Raw genomic sequence first — 21,218 nt, 5'->3', positions numbered from 1 at the left:
TACTGTCTTAATCAATGTAGCTTTGTAGTACTGTCTGAAGTAAAGAGCCTCATTCCTCTAGCTCCATTTGTCTTTTTCAAGATTTCTTTGGCTATTCATGGTCTTCTGTGTTTCCATACAAACTGTAAAATTTTTTGTTCTAATTCTGTGAAAAATGCCATTGGAAATTTGATAGGAATTACATTGAGCTTATAGATTGCTTTGGGTAGTACAGACACTTTCACAATATTGATAGTTTCAGTCCAAGAACATGGTTTCTCTCTCCATCTGTTTGTGTTATCTTTGATTTCTTTTAACAGTATCTTACAGTTTTCTGAGTACAGGTCTTTTGCCTCCTTAGGTAAGTTTATTCCTAGGTATTTTATTCTTTTTGTTGTAATGATAAAAGAGATTGTTTCCTTAATTTCTCTTTCTTATCTTTCATTGTAAGTATATAGGAATGCAAGAGATTTCTGTGTATTAATTTTGTATCCTACAATTTTACTAAATTCATTGATTAGATCTTGCAGTTTTCTGATGGCATCTTTAGGGTTTTCTATGCATAATATCATGTAATCTGCAAACAATGACAGTTCTACTTCTTCTTTCCAATTTGGATTCTTTTATTTCTTTTTCTTCTCTGATTGCCCTAGCTCAAAAAAAAAAAACAAAAACAAAACTATGTTGAATAATAGTGGCAGGAGTGGACAGCCTTGAAGTGTTCCTGATCTTAAAGGAAATGCTTTCAGTTTTTCATCATTGAGAATGTTAGCTGTGGATTTGTCATATAAGGCCTTTATTATGTTAGTTGTTTTTATTTTTTTATCACAGATAGGTGTTGAATTTTGTCAAAAGCTTTTTCTGCATCTGTTGAGATGATCACATGGTTTTTATTCTTCAGTTTATTAATGTGTTCTATCCTATTGATTGAATCACATATATTAAAGAATTCATACATGCCTGGGATAAATTCCACTTGATCATAGTGTATGATTCTTTAATATGTTGTTGGATTTGGATTGCTAGTATTTTGTTGAGGATTTTTACATCTATGTTCATCATTTATATTGGCCTGTTATTTTCTTTTCTTTGTGAGATCTCTTGTCAGAGAGACAAAGACATCAGGGTGATGGTGACCTCATAGAATGTGCTTGGAAGTATTCCTCCCTCTGCAGTTTTTAAAAAGAGTTTGAGAAGGATAGGTGTCAGCTCTTCTCTAAATGTTTGCTAGAATTTGCCTGTGAAACCACCTGGTCCTGGACTTTTATTTGTTGGAAGATTTTGAATCACAGTTTCAATTTCATTACTTGTGAACAGTCTTTCCATATTTTCTGTTTCTTCCTGGTTCAGTCCTCAAAGGCTGTACTTTTCTAAGAATTTGTCCATTTCTTCCAGGTTTCCATTTTATTGGCATATAGTTGCTTATAGTAGTCTCTTATGGTCCTTTGTATTTCTGCAGTGTCAGTTGTGACTTCTTTTTCACTTCTAATTTTGACTTGAGTCCTCTCCTTTTTTTTTGAGTCTGGCCAAAGGTTTATCAATTTTGTTTATCTTCTCAAAGAACCAGCATTTAATTTCATTGATCTTTGCTGTTGTTTTCTTCATTTTATTTCACTTATTTCTGCTCTGATCTTTATGATTTCTTTCCTTCTACTAACTTTGGGTTTTGTATGTTCTTTTTCTAGTTGGTTTAGGTGTAAGTTTAGTTTATGTGAGATTTTCTTTGTTTCTTGAAGTGGGATTGTATTGCTCTAAGCTTCCCTCTTAGAATTTTTTTAGCTACCACCTATAGTTTTGGAGTTATCATGTTGTCTTTGTTTCTAGGAATTTTTTTTCTTTCCTCTTTGATTTCTTCAGTGATCTCTTGGTTATTAAGTAACATATAGTTTAGCCTACATGTGTTTGTGTTTTTTTACAGCTTTTTCCCTGTAATTGATTTCTGATCTCAGAGTAGTCAGAAAAGATGCTTGACATGATTTCAGTTTTCTTAAACTTACCAAGGCTGATTTGTGACCCAAGGTATGATCTATCCTGGAGAGTGTTCTATGTTCACTTGAGAAGAAAGTGTATTCTGCTGCTTTCAAATGGAATGTCCTATAAATATTAACTAACTCTGTCTGGTCTAATGTGTCATTTAAGGCTTGTGTTTCCTCATTAATTTTCAGTTTGAAAGATCTATCCATTGGTGTAAGTGGAGTGTTAAAATCGCCTACTATTATTTTATTGCTGTCAATTTCCACTTTTATGGCTGTTAGCATTTGCCTTATGTATTAAGATACTCCTTTGTTGAGTGCATAAACATATACATTTGTTATGTCTTCTTCTTAGATTGATCCCTTGATCATTATGTAGTGTCCTTCCATGTCTCTTGTAATAGTCTTTATTTTAAAGTCTATTTTGTCTGATATGAGTATTACTACTACAGCTTTCTTTTGATTTCCTTTTGCGTGGAATATCTTATTCTACCCACCTCACTTTCAGTCTGTATGTGTCTCTGGATCTGAAGTGGGTCTTTTGTAGATAGCGTATATGCTGTGCTGTGCTTAGTTGCTCAGTCCTGTCCAAATCTTTGTGACCCCATGGACTGTACCCACCAGGCTCCTCTGTCCATGGAATTCTCCAGGCAAGGATACTGGAGTGTTTGCCATGCCCTCTTCCAAGATATCTTCCCAACCCAGGGGTTGAACCCAGGTCTCCTGCATTGCAAGCAGATTCTTTACATTTGAGCCACCAGGGAAACCCAAGATTACTGGAGTGGGCAGCATCCCTTCTCTAGGGGATCTTCCCAACTCAAGAATTGAACTACAGACTTCGGCATTGCAGGCAGATTCTTTACCAGCTGAGCTACCAGGGAAGCCCCAGACAGCATATATACAAGTCTTATTTTTGTATCTATTCAGTTTGTATCTTTTGGCTAGAGCATTTAATCTATTTACATTAAGGTAATTATCGACATGTATGTTCCTATTACCATTTTCCTAATTGTTTTGGGTTTTTCTTGTAGGTCTTTTTTCTTCCCTTTTGTTTCCTGCCTAGAGAAGTTTCTTTAGCATTTGTTGTAAAGCTGGTTTGGTGATGCTGAATTCTCTTAGCTTTTGCTTGTCTGTAAAGCTTTTGATTTCTGTATTCAATCTGAACGAGACCTTTGCTGGGTAGAGTAATCTTTGTTAGGCTTTTCCCTTCCATCACTTTAAATATATCCTGCTACTTCCTTGTGGCCTGCAAAATTTCTGAAGAAAAATCAGTTGATAACCTTATGGGGATTCCCTGTGTGTTATTTGTTGCTTTCCCTTGCTGATTTTTAACATTTTTCTTTGTATTTAATTTTTGTTAGTTAAATTAATACATATTTCTATGTGTTGGGTTTATCATGTGTGGGACTCTCTGTGCTTCCTGGATGTGGGTAGCAATTTCCTTTCCCATGGTAGGGAAGTTTTCAACTATAATCCTTCAAATATCTTCCCAGACTCTTTCTCTTCTTTTTCTGGGACCCAATAATTCAAATTTGTCCCAGAGGTCTCAGAGACTATCCTCATTTCTTTTCATTGTTTTTTCTTTATTCTGTTCTGAGCATATTACATTTTGTTTGCTCAATCCAGGGGCTAGTCAACTGAGAAAATAAGACCCTATACACACTATCCTCAGATGGCTCTAATGATAAAGAACCCACCTGCCAATGCAGGAGACAGATACGGATTCAATCATTGGGTTGGGAAGATCCAGGGAGGGGCCTGGCAACCCATTCCAGTATTCTTGCCTGGAGAATCCCAGGGACAGAAGAGCCTGGTGGGCTACAGTCTGTAGGGTCACACAGAGTCAGACACAACTGAAGTGACTTAGCATGCATGCATACACACTGTCACACTGTTTCCCTTTGTCCCCAGGGTTAGAGATGGAAAGGGAAGAAATGGGTATTTCAGCAAAATTAATGGAAGATTAATGCTGTTGTATGTAACAACAAAGACCTAATACACTCATTCTTCATTGATTATTCTTTTATTTTTATCTTGATTATTTATTACTTTTTAATTTTATTTTTTGTACAGTTTTAAAGGTTGCACTCAATTTATATTACTACAAAATGTTGGCTATATTCTGCATGTTGTACAGTACATCATTGAGCCTATCTTACACCCAATAGTTTTTATATCCCACTCCCCTGTATTGCTCCTCACCCCTCTCCTGGTGACTGCTAGTAATCACTAGTTTGTTGATGATTCTTGACTATGTTATTGACACATCAGAAAACTAAATAATTTCACTCCAAATTGCCATTCACAGATTTTCAGACAGAAATGCACAGATCAGCTGCATTCTCCAGCTCCCCCTGTGATTTCAAAGCAATGGTCTAGACTCCAGCAGCACCATCCAATAGAAATAAAATGTAAGCTGCAAACATGAGCCATATACGGAATTTAAAATTTTCTGGTAGCCACATCAAAAAGAAGTGAAAAGAAACAAACAAAATTAATTCTATACTATGTTTTCCTTCATCCAGTATATCCAAATCTATTTAAAGATGTAATTGGTGTGAAAATCACTGAACCATTTTACTTGTTTTTTGTATACTAAGTCTCATAAATCCACTGTGTGTGTTAGCACATCTTACCTTGCACTAGTCACTTTCCAGGGGCTCAGGGTCTTCACATGACTGTGTTAACACAGTTCTAGAGAGTCTGGAAGACTTTCTGGATGGAGATCAAATTTGAAAGAGTTATAAGCAACTACCAGTAATTTTACCAGGTAGGAAAAGTTCAGTGAGAAAACATTCCAGGCAGAAAAAACAGATTGTCCAGTAGTCCAGATTTGTGAAATGAGACTGAGATCAGAGAACTGAGCAGCCTGTCATTCCAAAATACTCCACATTCTAACATAAAGAGATGTTTCATTCTGGGAAGGCATTATGTCTCCTAATTAAAAAGGGGGTGGTGGGGAGCAAATAAAAACATGAAACTCTTCAATGATCCCATTTCATTTAGTTAATGTTTTCCAATTTCTCTATCTCTTTTTTTTTTCATGTTCTCTAGCAAGCCTTTATCAAACATAGTAGAAAAGCTCTTGTATACATATAGATAAATAATATGTATAATATATATATTTTAGAAAACTTGTGAATTTTTTGCCTACCTAAAAAAATTACATTTTGATTCTACTTGTTTGACTTAATATGAACAGAATGGTAGATTTCTAATTTTAAAAAATAGATATGCAACAAGCAACAAAGATTTATTGTATAGAATAGGATTTATTGTATAGTACTATAGTCAATATCTTGTAACAACCTATAATAGAAAATAATTTCAAAAATAGTGTATGTATAACTAATCACAAAGAATTCTACTTTTTGAAATTAAAAAAGTCACAACAAAACAAATTAATAATTAGATTTAATTTACTTGCTGCCTGTACAAGAATAGTGTATGGGAATCATCAGTTAATTCAGTAGAGACTCCAGAATGGGCTAAGGACTATAAAAAGAAAAAAGCCCAGACATGAAACTCACTGCTGATCAATGATTCAGTGTCAGAGAGTTTGTAAGATTGTTGAGAGCAGGGCCCTGAGGACAAGCACTGCTATTTTGGAAAGGGACAGAGAAAAGGGCTAAAAGTTAGCTATGTTGGTTCAGAGAGACAAGTGAGTCACAGAGTGGATGATTCCAGCCTGTAGGGCCAGTGTGGGCACAGGGTGTCCATTGTGGGCGCTCTGAGCCGCAGAAGGTGTAATAATGGAAGGCAGAAAACCCTGAAGGCAAACTTGCTTTTTTCAGAGCAGAGTGCAGCAATTTGTCGAGGCTACCCCTGGGGATATGATCCCAGAAAGTCAGCCCCCACCCCCGCCATGAACCAAAGGCAAGGCTGTGGTCTTAGCCTTGGCATTTGGCTTTCATCAGATTTCATGGAGAACTTTTTGTTGTGTAATAAACATTGAAAAGAAGATTTTGTCCTACTTGTAAAATAGGTTCTTGTGGGAAACATGGGCAAATCCAGATGACTCATATTCTCTTGTGTATGTGTGTGTGTGTTAGTAAAATAAAACAGTAGATCAACTTTAAAGTCAACCACTTAGCATTTTTAGTTATACAAGCACAGATTCCCTCTCTACCCGCCTTACCTCCAAAGATAAGCAATCCCATATCATGCTATCTAAATCAAGCAAGGGCCCACCAGTTCTTCTCCCTATGTCCTTTGCCATTTTTTCCCTGGGCATTTCACTGTCATTTCAAGCTAAATATGTCCACACACATACACAAACTTTCTGCCTTTTTCCCCCCTAAATTTTCTTTTTTAACCTACATTCAAACCTACATCAAGTGGCCATTCCTGTTCTACTTTTAGTAGGATTATTTTAAATTGTTTCTTTTCTTTGTCCCTAACTGTATAAATTTACCTCATTTATCCTAAAATAATTTTTAAACTTCTAGAATTCAACTTCTATACCTTCTGTAATACAGAATCCATACATGTGTGAAGCATGTTTTCTGAGTTCTGGTTTCTTTTGCCTTGGGTGATACTCTCTTGGCAACCCACCCCATGCCCTTAGACATCTGTAAGGTGATCTCTCAGATCATCTCCCAGTCTGAAATTCTGACTTCCTTAGGAGATGCTGAGAGGTAGAAGAACAAAAGAGTTTGGAACTTGAAGTCCTTAGGGTCAGGTGTTGACAAGTTATTTTATCTCTCTAAGCCTCTGTTCTGCCATCTATAAAATGGGCTTAACAATACTTGCTGCTTACAAAAAACAACTTTTATTGTAAAAGCAACCTCAATTTGTAGTCCTGCCTCTATTTGGAAGTACCTATTTCAAACCACAGCTTCCTCTGACCAGGGTTCTATATGGAGTTGGCCAATGCTTATTTCTTTGTCTCCAGAAAAATCATGAAAGAGAACATACTCCCCACACACACCCAACAAAGCACATTATATTCTAGAATAAATGCATATCTGAAGATGATTGAAGAAAATAAAAATGCACCTAAGGAGGTTGTAACTACTGAGATTGCTGATGGATTAGAATGGAATGCTAGAGAACTGAAAACTGACCTTTTCCAGTCCTGTGGCCACTGCCGAGTTTTCCAAATTTGCTGACATATTGAGTGCAGCACTTTCACAGCATCATCTTTCAGGATTTGAAATAGCTCAACTGGAATTCTCGGAGAAGGCAATGGCACCCCACTCCAGTACTCTTGCCTGGCAAATCCCATGGACGGAGGAGCCTGATAGGCTGCAGTCCGTGGGGTCGCTAAGAGTCGGACACGACTGAGCGACTTCACTTTCACTTTTCCCTTTCATGCACTGGAGAAAGAAATGGCAACCCACTCCAGTATTCTTGCCTGGAGAATCCCAGGGATGGCAGAGCCTGGTGGGCTGCCGTCTATGGGGTCGCACAGAGTCGGACACGAGTGAAGCGACTTGGCAGCAGCAGCTGGAATTCTATCACCTCCATGAGCATTGTTTGTAGTGATGTTTCCTAGGGCCCACTTGATTTCGAATTCCAGGATATCTGGTTCTGGGTGAGTTATCACACCATCATGGTTATCTGGATCATAAAGATCTTTTTTGTATAGTTCTTCGGTATATTCTTGCCACCTCTTCTTAATATCTTCTGCTTCTATTAGGTCCATACCATTTCCTCCTTTACTGTACCCATCTTTGCATGAAATATTCCCTTGGTATCTCTAATTTTCTTGAAGAGATCTCTAGTCTTTCCCATTCTATTGTTTTCCTCTATTTCTTTGTACTGATCACTGAGAAAGGCTTTCTTACCTCTCCTTGCTATTCTTTGTTTTTTTATAATTTATTTATTTATCTATTTTTTTACTTTACAATATTGTATTGGTTTTGAAATACATTGACATGAATCCACCATGGGTGTACATGTGTTCCCCTTCCAGAACCCCCTCCCACCTCCCTCCCCATCCCATCCCTCTGGGTCATCCTGGTGCACCAGCCCCGAGCACCCTGTATCATGCATCAAACCTGGACTGGCGATTCGTTTCACATATGATAATTTACATGCTTAAATGCCATTCTCCCATATCATCCCGCCCTCGCCCTCTCCCATAGAGTCCAAAATACTATTCTATACATCTGTGTCTCTTTTGCTGTCTTGCATACAGGGTTATCTTTACCGATTTACTAAATTCCATATATATGCATTAGTATACTGTATTGGTGTTTTTCTTTCTGGCTTACTTCACTCTGTATAATAGGCTCCAGTTTCATCCACCTCATTAAAACTGATTTGAATGTATTCTTTTTAATGGCTGAGTAATATTCCATTGTGTATATGTACCACAGCTTCCTTATTCATTTGTCTGCTGATGGACATCTAGGTTACTTCCATGTCCTGGCTATTATAAACAGTGCTGTGATGAACATTGGGGTACACGTGTCTCTTTTAATTCTGGTTTCCTCAGTGTGTATACCCAGCAGTGGGATTGCTGGGTCATATGGCAGTTCTATTTACAGTTGTTTAAGGAATCTCCACACTGTTCTCCATAGTGGCTGTACTAGTTTGCATTCCCACCAACAGTGTAAGAGGGTTCCCTTTTCTCCACACCCTCTCCAGAGTTTACTGCTTGTAGACTTTTGGATAGCAGCCATTCTGATGGGCGTGAAATGGTACCTCATTGTGATTTTGATTTGCATTTCTCTGATAATGAGTGATGTTGAGCATCTTTTCATGTGTCTGTTAGCCATCTGTTTGTCTTCTTTGGAGAAATGTCTGTTTAGTTCTTTGGCCCACTTTTTGATTGGGCCATTTATTTTTCTGAAATTGAGCTGCAGGAGTTGCTTGTATATTTTTGAGATTAATTGTTTGTCCATTGCTTCATTTGCTATTATTTTCTCCCATTCTGAGGGCTGTCTTTTAACCTTGCTTATAGTTTTGCTTTGTTGTGCAGAAGCTTTTAATTTTATTTAGGTCCCATTTGTTTATTTTTGCTTTTATTTCCAATATTCTGGGAGGTGGGTCATGGAGGATCCTGCTGTGGTTTATGTCAGAGAGTGTTTTGCCTATGTTTTCCTCTAGGAGTTTTATAGTTTCTGGTCTTACGTTTAGATCTTTAATCCATTTTGAGTTTATTTTTGTGTATGGTGTTAGAAAGGGTTCTAGTTTCATTCTTTTACAAGTGGTTGACCAGTTTTCCCAGCACCACTTGTTGAAGAGATTGTCTTTTCTCCATTGTATATTCTTGCCTTCTTTGTCAAAGATAAGGTGTCCATAGGTGCATGGATTTATCTCTGGGCTTTCTATTTTGTTCCATTGATCTATATTTCTGTCTTTGTGCCAGTATCATACTGTCTTGATGACTGTGGCTTTGTAGTAGAGCCTGAAGTCAGGCAGGTTGATTCCTCCAGGGCTTTTGTTTGTTGGAAGATTTCTGATTACAGTTTCAATTTCCATGCTTGTGATGGGTCCGTTAAGATTTTCTATTTCTTCCTGGTTCAATTTTGGAAAGTTGTACTTTTCTAAGGATTTATCTGCTTCTTCCAAGTTGTCCATTTTATTTGCATATAGTTGCTGATAATGGTCTCATGATCCTTTGTATTTCTGTGTTGTCTGTTTGTGATCTCTCCATTTTCATTTCTAATTTTGTTGATTTGATTTTTCTCCCTTTGTTTCTTGATGAGTCTGGCTAATGGCTTGTCAATTTTATTTGAATGAGATCCTTGCTGGGTACAGTAATCTGGGCTGTAGATTATTTTCTTTCGTCACTTTAAGTATGTCCTGCTATTCCCTTCTGGCCTGAAGAGTTTCTATTGAAAGATCAGCTGTTATCCTTATGGGAATCCCCTTGTGTGTTATTTGCTGTTTTTCCCTTGCTACTTTTAATATTTGTTCTTTATGTTTGATCTTTGTTAATTTGATTAATATGTGTCTTGGGGTGTTTTGCCTTGTGTTTATCCTATTTGGGACTCTCTGGGTTTCTTGGACTTGGGTGATTATTTCCTTCCCCATTTTAGGGAAGTTTTCAACTATTATCTCCTCGAGTATTTTCTCATGGTATTTCTTTTTGTCTTCTTCTTCTGGGACTCCTCTGATTCGAATGTTGGTGTGTTTAACATTGTCCCAGAGGTCTCTGAGGTTATCCTCATTTCTTTTAATTCTTTTTTCTTTTTTCCTCTCTATTTCATTTATTTCTATCATTCTATCTTCTACCTCACTTATCCTATCTTCTGCCTCCTTTATTCTACTGTTGCTTCTCTCCAGAGTGTTTTTGATCTCATTTATTGCATTATTCATTATATATTGACTCTTTTTTATTTCTTCTAAGTCCTTGTTAAACCTTTCTTGCATCTTCTCAACTCTTGTCTCCAGGTTATTTATCTGTAACTCCAATTTGTTTTCAAGATTTTGGATCATTTTCACTATCATTATTCAGAATTCTTTATCAGGTAGATTCCCTATCTCTTCCTCTTTTGTTTGGTTTGGAGGGCATTTATCCTGTTCCTTTACCTGTTGAGTATTTCTCTGCCTTTTCATCTTGTTTATATTGCTGGGTTTGAGGTGACCTTTCTGTATTCTGGCAGTTTGTGGTTCCTCTTTATTGTGGAGGTTCCTTACTGTGGGTGGGGTTGGATGGGTGGCTTGTCAAGGTTTCCTGGTTGAGGAAGCTTGTGTCAGTGTTCTGGTGGATGGAGCTGGATTTCTTCTCTCTGGAGTGCAATGAAGTGTCCAGTAATGAGTTTTGAGGTGTCTATGGGTTTGGTGTGACTTTGGGCAGCCTGTATATTGAAGCTCAGGGCTATGTTCCTGTGTTGCTGGAGAATTTGCGCGGTATATCTTACTCTGGAACTTTTTGGCCCTTGAGTGGTGCTTGGTTTCAGTGTAGGTATGGAGGCGTTTGATGGGCTCCTATTGATTAATACTTCCTGGATTCAGGAGTTCTCTGACGTTCTCAGGATTTGGACTAAAGCCTCCTGCCTCTGGTTTTCAGTCTTATTCTTACAGTAGCCTCAAGACTTCTCCAACTATGCAGCACCAATGATAAAACATCTAGGTTAATGATGAAAAGTTTCTCCACAGTGAGGGGCACCCAGAGAGGTACACAGAGTTACATGGAGAAGAAAAGAGGAAGGAAGGAGACAGAGGTGGCCAGGAGGAGAAGAGGGGAATCAAAAGGGGAAAGAGAAAGCTAGCCAGTAATCACTTCCTTATGTGCTCTCCACAGTCTAGATCCCTCAGCGATGTTCACGGAGTTACACAGAGAAGAGAAGAGGGAGGAAGGAGACAGAGGTGGCCAGGAGGACAAAAGGGGGAATCAAAAGGGGAGAGACAGATCCAGCCAGTAATAAGTTCCCTAAGTGTTCTCCACAGGCTGGAACACACAAAGAGATTCAGAGTTGGGTTGAGAAGAAAAGGGGGAGGGGGGAGATAGAGGCGACCTGGTGGAGAAAAAGGAGAGTCAAAAGGGGGAGAGAGCAATCAACCCAGTGATCTTGTTCTCAAGTAAAAATGGGTACTGAAGATTGGGTTCTTAAAGATACAAAGTTGATAACAAACACCAAAAAGCAAAGATTAAAAGTCTAGAGTAGAGGTTAGATTCTCAAAAATACAATATTAAAAAAAAAGAAAGAAAGAACAGAAAAAAAAGAAAAAGAAAAAAAAAGAGTCACAAAAATTATAAAAAAAATATATATGAAGTTTACTTTAAAAATAGGGTCTTTTTTTTTTTGCAAGGTAATAGTAGGTTATAAAAATGAAAATTGAAGGAGTAATAGGGGACTTAAAAATAAAAAAATTAAAAAATAATAATAAAAAAGTTTTAAAAAATGATAATATTAAAAATATATCTAGGACTTTCTCTGGAGCTGTTGTGGACAGCGTGGGGTCGATTCATTTTCAGATAGTTCCTTGGTCTGGCTTGTACTTCTCAAGGTCTATAGGCCCCTTCCTATGTAGTCGGTGCTAACTACAGGGTTTTAATCTATTAAACCTGTTCTTTCCAAAGTGGTTCTCTCTGTTTATTTTAGCTTCTGTTTGCTGGTCTCTTCAGTGTCTAATTTCTGTCCTTACACAAAGGAGGCGGTGGTGGTCACTTTTTTTAGTCTCACTTGTTCAGTCATGCTGTGGGGAGGGAGGAACACTGCAAACAAATCTCACTGGCATGTGCTCACAATGATTCAGCCACACTGGGTTTGCCCTGCTCACGGCGTGTGTGCTTTCCCAGTCTACACTGCTCAGGCTCTAGGTTGCTCTGCTGGGAACTGTCTGAGGCGGGCCCCTGGGGTTGCCTGTACTTCCCAGGTCTAAGCCGCTCAGGTTCAGGTTCTTGGGTACTCCACAAAGGCGTAGACTTGGTTCAGCCTGGGTTTTGTGCCCTTCCCAGGTCCAAGCAGCTCAGGTGACCAGGTTTTTGGCTAGCACAGTCGGGGGCTGCGACTTTTCCCCTCCACCATCCCAGCCGCTCGGTTTTCTGGGTGTACAATGGGTGCGCCTTCCCAGGTGTGCCATGTGTCTTTTCTGGGGAGTTGATCTCTGGCTGAGACCCTCCCGGTGAGTGTCAACCTTCCAGAATCCGAAGAAGTCTTGGTTAGCAACAAAGTCTGCTTGCAGTTTGGTATAGGATGCCTCTCTGGGGCCGCGATTGCGCCCTTCCGGCTCTGGCTGCCCTCGCCTGCCCGTCTCCGGTGGCGGATGGGCTGGTCCGCAGCCGGCTAGCTCTGCTCAGTTCTTTGTTCTGTGAGCAGGCCTGGTGGTGTCTTAGGTTTAGGCTTTTCATGGGATGGCATTCCCACAGTCTGTGTTACTGTCTCAAGCTAGTTCCCTCAGATTGCCCTCGGGGCATTCAGGCCCAGTCCTTACCCAAAGCAATGCAGCCTGCCCCTCCCTGTCCAGCCCACGCTTGCTAGTGGGGGATGCGTGAGTCTGGGTTGCTGCTCTGCTGGGAGTTGCTGTTAGGTACGTAATCTGTGGGTTTAAATTATTTATTTATTTTTCCTCCCAGTTATTTTGCCCTCTGAGATTCCAAGGCTCACCGCAGTGTTTCCTGGTGTTTGGAAACTTCTCTGTTTTTTAAGACTCCCTTCCCGGGATGGATCTCTGTCCCTACCTCTTTTGTTTCTCTTTTTATCTTTTATATTTTGTCCTACCCCCTTTCAAAGACAATGGGCTGCCTTTCTGGGTGCCTGATGTCCTCTGCCAGCATTCAGAAGTTGTTTTGTGGAATTTGCTCTTCATCTAAATGTTCTTTTGATGAATTTGTGGGGGAGAAAGTGGTCTCCCTGTCCTATTCCTCTGCCATCTTACAACCGCTTCCTCTCCTTGCTATTCTTTGGAACTCTGCATTCGGACGGGTATATCTTTCCTTTTCTCCTTTGCCTTTAGATTCTCTTCTTTTCTATACAAATATTTCTTACAAATATTTGAAAGACCTCTTCAGACAGCCATTTTGCCTTTTTGCATTTCTTTTTCTTGGGAATAGTCTTGATCACTGCCTCCTGTACAGTGTCACGAACCTCTATCCATAGTTCTTCAGGCACTCTATCAGATCTAATCCTTTGAATCTATTTGTCACTTCCGCTGTATAATTGTAAGGAACTTGATTTAGGTCATACCTGAATGGTCTAGTGGTTTTCCCTACTTTCTTCAATTTAAGTCTGAATTTGGCAATAGGTAATTCATGATTTGAGCCACAGTCAGCTCCTGGTATTGTTTTTGCTGCCTGTAGAGTGCTTCTCTATCTTTGGCTACAAAGAATATAATCACTCTGATTTTGGTATTAACCATCTAGTGATGTCCATGTGTAGTTATCTCTCGTGTTGTTGGAAGAGGCTGTTTGCTATGACCAGTGAGTTCTCTTGGCAAAACTCTGTTAGCCTTTGCCCTGCTTCATTTTGTACTCCAAGGCCAAATTTACCTGTTACTCCAGGTAGTTCTTAACTTCCTACTTTTGCATTCCAGTCCCCTATGATGAAAAGGACATATTTGGGGGTGTTAGTTCTAGAAGGCCTTGTAGGTCTTCATAGAACTGGAAAAGTCAGCTTTCTTTCCAATCCCAAAAAAGGGCAATGCTAAAGAATGTTCAAACTACTCCACAATTGTACTCATATCACACGCTAGCAAAGTAATGCTCAAAATTCTCCAAGCCAGGTTTCAACAGTATGTAAACCATGAAATTCAAGATGTTCAAGCTGCATTTTAAAAAGGCAGAGGAACCAGAGATCAAATTGCCAACATCTGTTGGATCATTGAAAAAGCAAGAGAGTTCCAGAAAAACATCTACTTCTGCTTTATTGACTATGCCAAAGCCTTTGACAGTGTAGATCACAACAAACTGTGGAAAATTCTTCAAGAGATGAGAATACCTGACTTGCCTCCTGAGAAATCTGTATGCAGATCAAGAAGCAACAGTTAGAGCTGGACATGGAAAAACAGACTGGTTCTAAATCAGAAAAGGAGTACATCAAGGCTGTATATTATCGCCCTGCTTATTTAACTTATACGAAGAGTACATCATGCAAAATGCCGGGCTGGATGAAGTGCAAGCTGGAATCAAGATTGCTGGGAGAAATAGCAATAACCTCTGATACGCAGATGACATCACCCTTATGGCAGAAAGTGAAGAGGAATAAAGAGCCTCTTGATGAAAGTAAAAGAAGAGAGTGAAAAAGCTGGCTTAAAGCTCAACATTAAAAAAAACTAAGATCATGGCATCTGGTCCCATCACTCCATGGCAAATAGATGCGGGAACAATGGAAACAGACACTTTATTTTCTTGGGCTCCAAAATCACTGCAGATGGTAACTGTGGCCATGAAATTAAAAGACGCTTGCTCCTTAGAAGAAAAGCTATGACCAATCTAGACAGCATATTAAAACACAGAGACATTACTTTGCCGACAAAGACCTGTCTTGTCAAAGCTGTGGTTTTTCCAGTGGTCATGCATGGATGTGAGAGTTGGACTATAAAGAAAACTGAGTACCAAAGAGTTGATGCTTTTGAACTGTGGTGTTGGAGAAGACACTTGAGAGTCCCTTGGACTGCAAGGAGATCCAACCCTTCAATCCCAAAAATAATCAGTCCTGAATATTCATTGGAAGGACTGATGCTGAAGCTGAAATCCAATTCTTTGGCCACCTGGTGCAAAGATCTGACTTACTGAAAAAGAACCTGTTGCTGGGAAAGGTTGAAGGCAGGAGGAGAAAGGGACAACAGAGGCTGAGATGGTTGGATGGCATCACCGACTGGATGGACATGAGTTTGAGCAAGCTCTGGGAGTTGGTGATGGACAGGGAAGTCTGGCGTCCTGCAGTCCATGGGGTCGCAAAGAGTCGGACATGACTGAGCAAGTGAACTGAATTGAACTATAGAGAACTGACAGGCCAACCATCATAATATTGAGAGCCAATGCCTAGTTTTATTCTCACTACTAGTTACAGTAGTTACAGCCTCTTCGCCAACCAACCAAAGTGCTTAGCAGAGCTGATGCCAAATAAGCTCTGCCTTTTACCTCTTCCTCTGCTTCTTCTCATACTGCTGATGGTCATTTGATGAGGGAGGGAGCCAAAGTGTGAGGAGGAAGAAAATAGTCACCAAATTCACTGTTAGAAAATTAGCAAGTACCTATTTTTCCTTCTTTGTAGAAGGACCTCCACTGTCCATTCACCTTGATTCCATACTTCAATTTTCATATTTCCTCCTTCCCAGTTAATGCTGCATGAAGATTCAAAATCTATCCCTGGCTGACATTCCATGCAAAATGCCTTAGGTAGTTTTGAGAGCATTTCCTTTTCAGCTCTTAGAGGCAGGACTGCTCATGTTCATCTAGAAGTATATTCAATAGGCAATCCCAGCTCTACCATTTAATGGCAGGGTGATCTTGGGTATTTCGTCTTTTGGGGCCCTAATTTCCTCAGGTATAAAATGCAGATGATATGAGTAGCTGCCTCGTGAGTTTGTTGTGAGGATTAGATGGATAGACATAAAAAATTTAAGACACAGGAAGTGCTCCATGAGTATAGCTTTCGTTGGTATTGTCATCATTATCATCATCTGCATACTAATGTTGATGCTAAAATAGCATCAACTCTGTCATTTAATTATTTATTTTACCCATTGTTTATTGCCTGTCCTCCCTGCCCAAAATAGAAGCTTAGTTGTATTCACTGATGTGGGCCCAGCACCTGGAACTTGGAATGGCACATAGTAGGTGGTCAAAGTATTTATTGAATGAATTAATGAATAGACAGGTGAACACATAAGTAGCTCAGGAGGCTTGATTGCCCTCTTTCTTTTGCACCAGCTGTGCTTATCCCCGGACTGGGCCCCAGCACCAGTTCCTCATTTAATGCCACACAAGACAGCAGCATGAAATGAGAGGAGACTGGGACCCCAGGCCTCAGGTTCCTGAGACCCACTTCCTTATTGCTTGTCATAAAATACACTAGGAAAACTTAGGTGGTTGTGATTTAGATTTTATATATAGCCATGCTGCTCAGAACCAAGCATATTATATGTAAATCCAAAATTTGATTATCCATGATAGGGGATGAAAAACCATAAGATAGCCATCTTGACGTATGGTATTTAATATTTCTTGAGATTACTATTTTATGGTTCTTAGTTGAATTCAAGGCCTAAGAGCCAAAGAGATTTTTAGTTGCTATCACCTCAGATATATATATATATATCTTTTACTTGGCTTTATTCTTTTCAATTTTAAAACACTGGGAAACCTTCCCAAAGTGCATTTTCCAAAGGAAAATCTCCACCAAGAGCTCAAATTGGTGCTAATCTAGTTAAGAAATACAACTCTTGGCAATTGTAGAATGAAGTCCTCTTGTTTTGCTTCTATTGCTGGATATAACTGTCCCCATGAGTAAGTCTTTATTTATACCCTGTACTTCACTGAATTGTTCCCTGAGTACTGAGTATTGAACTGTCTGTAAGAAGATACAGATGTCATTTGTGCTCACATCTGCATGGAAGGGCAAGAGCTAGCGTAAGCTCTGGCATTAACAATTGCTGTTAAAGTAGTTTGTTTGTGTGAGCAATCATGGGGGCTTTGTTTGCATGTATACCATTAGCATTCCTAGAATCCAAATAATCCTGGAGATAAAGTTATTTCAGGGACCTGAGATCTACTGCATTAGCAAATGCTTTTGCTTCACTTGAGAGCAAAGCTCAAGCATTGGAAGAAGGGTGTGTGGTACTTGCCCAGCCTCATCTTGGCCTCCTAGCCCTTTACTCATATCCTGTTGCTGTCAGTAGTACCCATGACCTCTTGAAACACTAGGGACTATCTAGATGCTATTTAGAGATAGAGAACCATTGGTGGCAATTCTTTGGTGTATATATGAACTCTTTGCTTAATGTTTCACTTCTCTTGTCATTTGAGGGATTTCCAGATGACATATGTGGGAGGAAAACAGAAAAAATTGAGTGTGTTAGAGTTTTGTTTTTTAATAATGACATTATACATTTAAAATTTTTTTTAACAATTTTCCCTTGGAACCACACTTCAAAGACTTTAATAACTGCACGCTATTTTTCTCTAGGACATCTAGAATTGTTGTAAAAAATATGACCAAGATGGTTAAGACAGACTTTTCTTTCATTGTTGCTGGCAAGTGTTAGCTCATTCCCAAAGTTTAAAAGCATTAGTTATTAGTTATGGATATGATTTTACAGTGATCTTTTAGTATGCTTGTCTGTGTTCACAATTAGTAGGAAACACTTGAGTTCTACTTCCAATACCTCCATCCTGGTTTACCTGGTTACCAGTAAATATGCTTGGAGATATTTTCCTCTTGTGAAAGGCATATACTTCTCTAGCTGCAAGTTGTTCTTGGCTAAAGACTCAGAGAAGATAAAATAACCATGAGCAAGATATTCTTTGTTGGAAAACTTTGAGAATTGTGTAATTGTGTTCCACTCTCAAAACTAGGGCTTTGACAGCCTTGACAGGGACAAAGATATGTCAAAGATCAACTTGCAAAGACCTATACACCATGGAGAGATTGGGGCAACCCAAGAAATTGATAGGTGAAACAGAGGGGTTTGGGACATACTCAGTGTTCTAACTTATTGAATAAATGTAACCTCTGGGGAGCAGGTCAGTGGTAAAGAATCCGCCACCAATGTAGGAGATGCAGGTTTGATCCTTGGGTTGGGAAGGTCCCCTGGAGGAGGAAATAGCAACCCACTCCAGTATTCTTGCCTGGAGAATTCCATGGGCAAAGGAGCCGGAGCCTGGTGGGCGACAGTCCATAGGGTTGCAAAGAGTCAAATATGACTGAGCATATGTGCACACAAGGGATCAGGCATAGAATATGATTATAATGGAGGAAATGGACAAACTAATGGACTCTCCTGACACCACATGTCTGAAGAGTGTGTCAACAAAAAGAGGATACTCAGTATGGGGTTGTTATTTTGACACATTTACCTAGCACTGTCAAACGGGTGGGGCTAGTAGAAACTGAATCTGATAGACAAGAAAGTTGCAGTCACCAGAGATGGAGATTTGGCTATAGAGAAGGACCTGGCCTAGATAAAATGGCCCTTAAGATATTCCTTTGTTCTGATCAGCTCTTCTGCCCATGAGTGAACTTTCTGGTTAGTAATCTGGCTCCTGATATCTTGGTGATGTGAAAGGGCCTGACCTGGAAAGACTCACCGTGAGAGAGTAAACTGGCATAACTGATCATGCCCCAGCCTTTTGGAAATCCCTCAGTGTGAGTTTCCCTCAGTGGATGCAAACAGTTCTGTAAGACCTAGCCAAGCAGACATGCAGACTTGTAATGCTGAAAGGCGTGGAGCAGCCAGCCTCCCAAGGATCCCGCATAGCTCATCACACCAGGAATGGCCCTGTCTAATCAGGCCTAATCAAATTACCAGGAGGGGAGACATTCTTGATAAAGCCTGGTCCGAGAGAAGTCTGTCTGCAGGCCCTGGTTCTGATAGTTAGATGATGTTAGGAACTCTCAGAAGAATAGGACAGAGACCTACTGAGTGGATCTGCTATATAAACATGTGATTTGTCACCAAGGAATTGGGTCAGAGATTCCATCATGGCTCACTTCACGGTGGGACATCAGCTTAGGTTGTTGAATACCTGTCTTTTCTCCTCAAGAGTCAGACTGATTCTTGAATCTAAAAAAATGAGTAGAACTACAAGAATGGATTAAGGATTTATCAAGTCTATCGTATTTTTGTTTCTAGGAACTGGGAAGAAAAAAAGCTTATGCACAAGAGACTTAATTAGCTCATTTAGAAACATTTAGGGATAGAACTGGCCTCAGGCACAGCCTGACACCTGGGCTCAAATGATGTCACCAGATTTCTCTTGTCTCAGATCCATGTTGCCTCATATCTCATACAGATTCTCTCTCCATTTTGAGGTCACAAAATGACAGCTACTCTTGATCCATTCCCAGTACTTCAAATACAGCAGAAGAGAGAAAGAATCTCTTTCACAGAGCCCTTGAATAGCTCCTCCATTATAGTTGGGTAACTTGTCCATCCCTGAACTTACCACTTGGAAATATGATTCTCTGGTTGGTCAGTGCTTGAGTCATTTGACCACCTGTGAAACTAAGGGTGTAAATGCCTTCATTAGAGAAGTACCTGGGAGATGTCTGAGGAAGTCCTGTCTGCTAAGGAGTGTGTAACAGCTCACCTGCCCAATCAGCTACCCCTGAAAATGGATGTCACTGGGAGGCCATCGCTGGCCTTGTTGACCCAAGCAAGAGGATGGGAACCAGCAGGCCCTTTCCCACCCCTTCACCCTTCCTTCCTCTCACCACATTGTGTTCCCCATCACAACTCTCACTATAGTTTTGCATTTTCTTCATTAGTTATTCAACTTCACAAATGTTGATTGAACACCTGTCATAAACCTAGAATTGTAGGAGGTATTAGAAGGGGATAATCTATGGGTAGAAAGATAGAAGCACTTTCCACATGAACAGTTAGAGAAAAACTACCACTTTTTAATTTCTAATATAATAATGTAAAGTCGAACACATTGTGCACCTGTGCAACTTTTGATTTATACTTAGCCTAAGGAATGGGGTTGATTGTCAGAATAATTAATGGTAAGGAAGGCATACCATTCATTTGTAAGAAAGCAATTTCTATTTTCCAAATATTTTTCCCTGATTAGGTAATTGAGTGCTGATAGCACTATTTTATATGTAAGGATATTGATATTCTATCACAAAGTACATCAAAAAGAGAATTATTTCAGGATCCAGAATACCTTTAGTTTTTAGTCTTACGTTCATTCATCTTTTTAATTTTTAATTTCATTAGCTGAAACTCTAGTTTTTAAGATACAGTCAGGTAGCAACTTATTCAACATTCCTTGGATTTTTCTCAAGTTTAAATCTGAGTTATTCCTCTCATCAGTGATTTCTGATTATCCTAAGGATCAATTCCAAACTCCTTAGCATGGTGCCAGACCTTTCATAATCATACCCCTGTTTACCTTTCCAGTCCCCTCTTTCATCTTCTACCCCAATTTTCCCAGCTGTACCCCATATCATCCATTCTGAACTATTTACAGTTCCCCAGATGCACAAGTTCTCCCATCTCTCTGCCTTCTCACACCCTTTTCCTTTTGTCTACTCTTTTCTTTTGTCTACTTTTTTCTACTCTTTTGTCTTGCTCTTCCGCAGCCATCTGTTATTCTTCCAGCAGGTCTCAGTGAAGATATCGCCTCCTCCAGAAAATCTTCCTTGACAATCTCTTGAGACTGGACTAAGTGCTCCTTTTTTGCTTCCTTATCTCCCTCCACTTTCCTTATCATGACCTTCATCAGCCTACACTATTAAGTTCCTGTTTGCCTCTAAGTCTCTCTAACAAGAACAAGAGTTGCATGAATTCCCAAATACAAGGAAGATAGAGTGGACCCTGTGTTTTCACAGCTGTTCTCTGGGAGCTTAGTTCAATAAATATTTTTTGAATGAATGAATAAATGAATGAAGAATGAGCCACTTATTATTTGTTGATTTCTTATATTTCCTCAGAACTACAACCGCCCCCCTGTGATGGCATTAGCCATTCCCATTGCAGTGAAATTCCTCCACAGAGGCAACAAGGAACTGTGCAGGAATATGTCCAACTACCTGTCCCTGGCTGCAATTACCAAGGCGGACCTCCTGGCTGATCACACAGAGGTTATAGTCAAGAGCATACTCCAAGGTATGGTGTAAAGGCTGAGCCTGGGGATGCGTTTTAGGAGTCGTTTTAAAGTATTTTCATAAAGCAGCGATGGTTTGTGGGAAGTGAGAC

At 39.6% G+C, this 21,218-nt stretch overlaps 1 protein-coding gene across 3 annotated transcripts in view; it reads left to right on the top strand.

Moving 5' to 3' along the window:
- Positions 1 to 21,218, top strand: part of VEPH1 (ventricular zone expressed PH domain containing 1) — a 255,130-nt gene that overhangs the window by 32,585 nt on the left and 201,327 nt on the right. For all 3 annotated transcript variants that reach the window (XM_081570621.1, XM_081570622.1, XM_081570620.1), the window contains exon 3: positions 20,954 to 21,128. In XM_081570621.1, the coding sequence (XP_081426747.1) occupies positions 20,954 to 21,128 (175 nt within the window). The remainder of the gene's footprint in view (positions 1 to 20,953; positions 21,129 to 21,218) is intronic.

This window comes from Giraffa tippelskirchi, chromosome 2 (genome assembly GCF_054371585.1).
Source record: "Giraffa tippelskirchi isolate mGirTip1 chromosome 2, T2T-mGirTip1v1.2.pri, whole genome shotgun sequence".
In the NCBI taxonomy this organism is placed as follows: domain Eukaryota; kingdom Metazoa; phylum Chordata; class Mammalia; order Artiodactyla; family Giraffidae; genus Giraffa; species Giraffa tippelskirchi.
The sequence above is the reverse complement of the archived record's forward strand: the minus strand, read 5'-3'. Positions and strand labels throughout refer to the sequence as shown.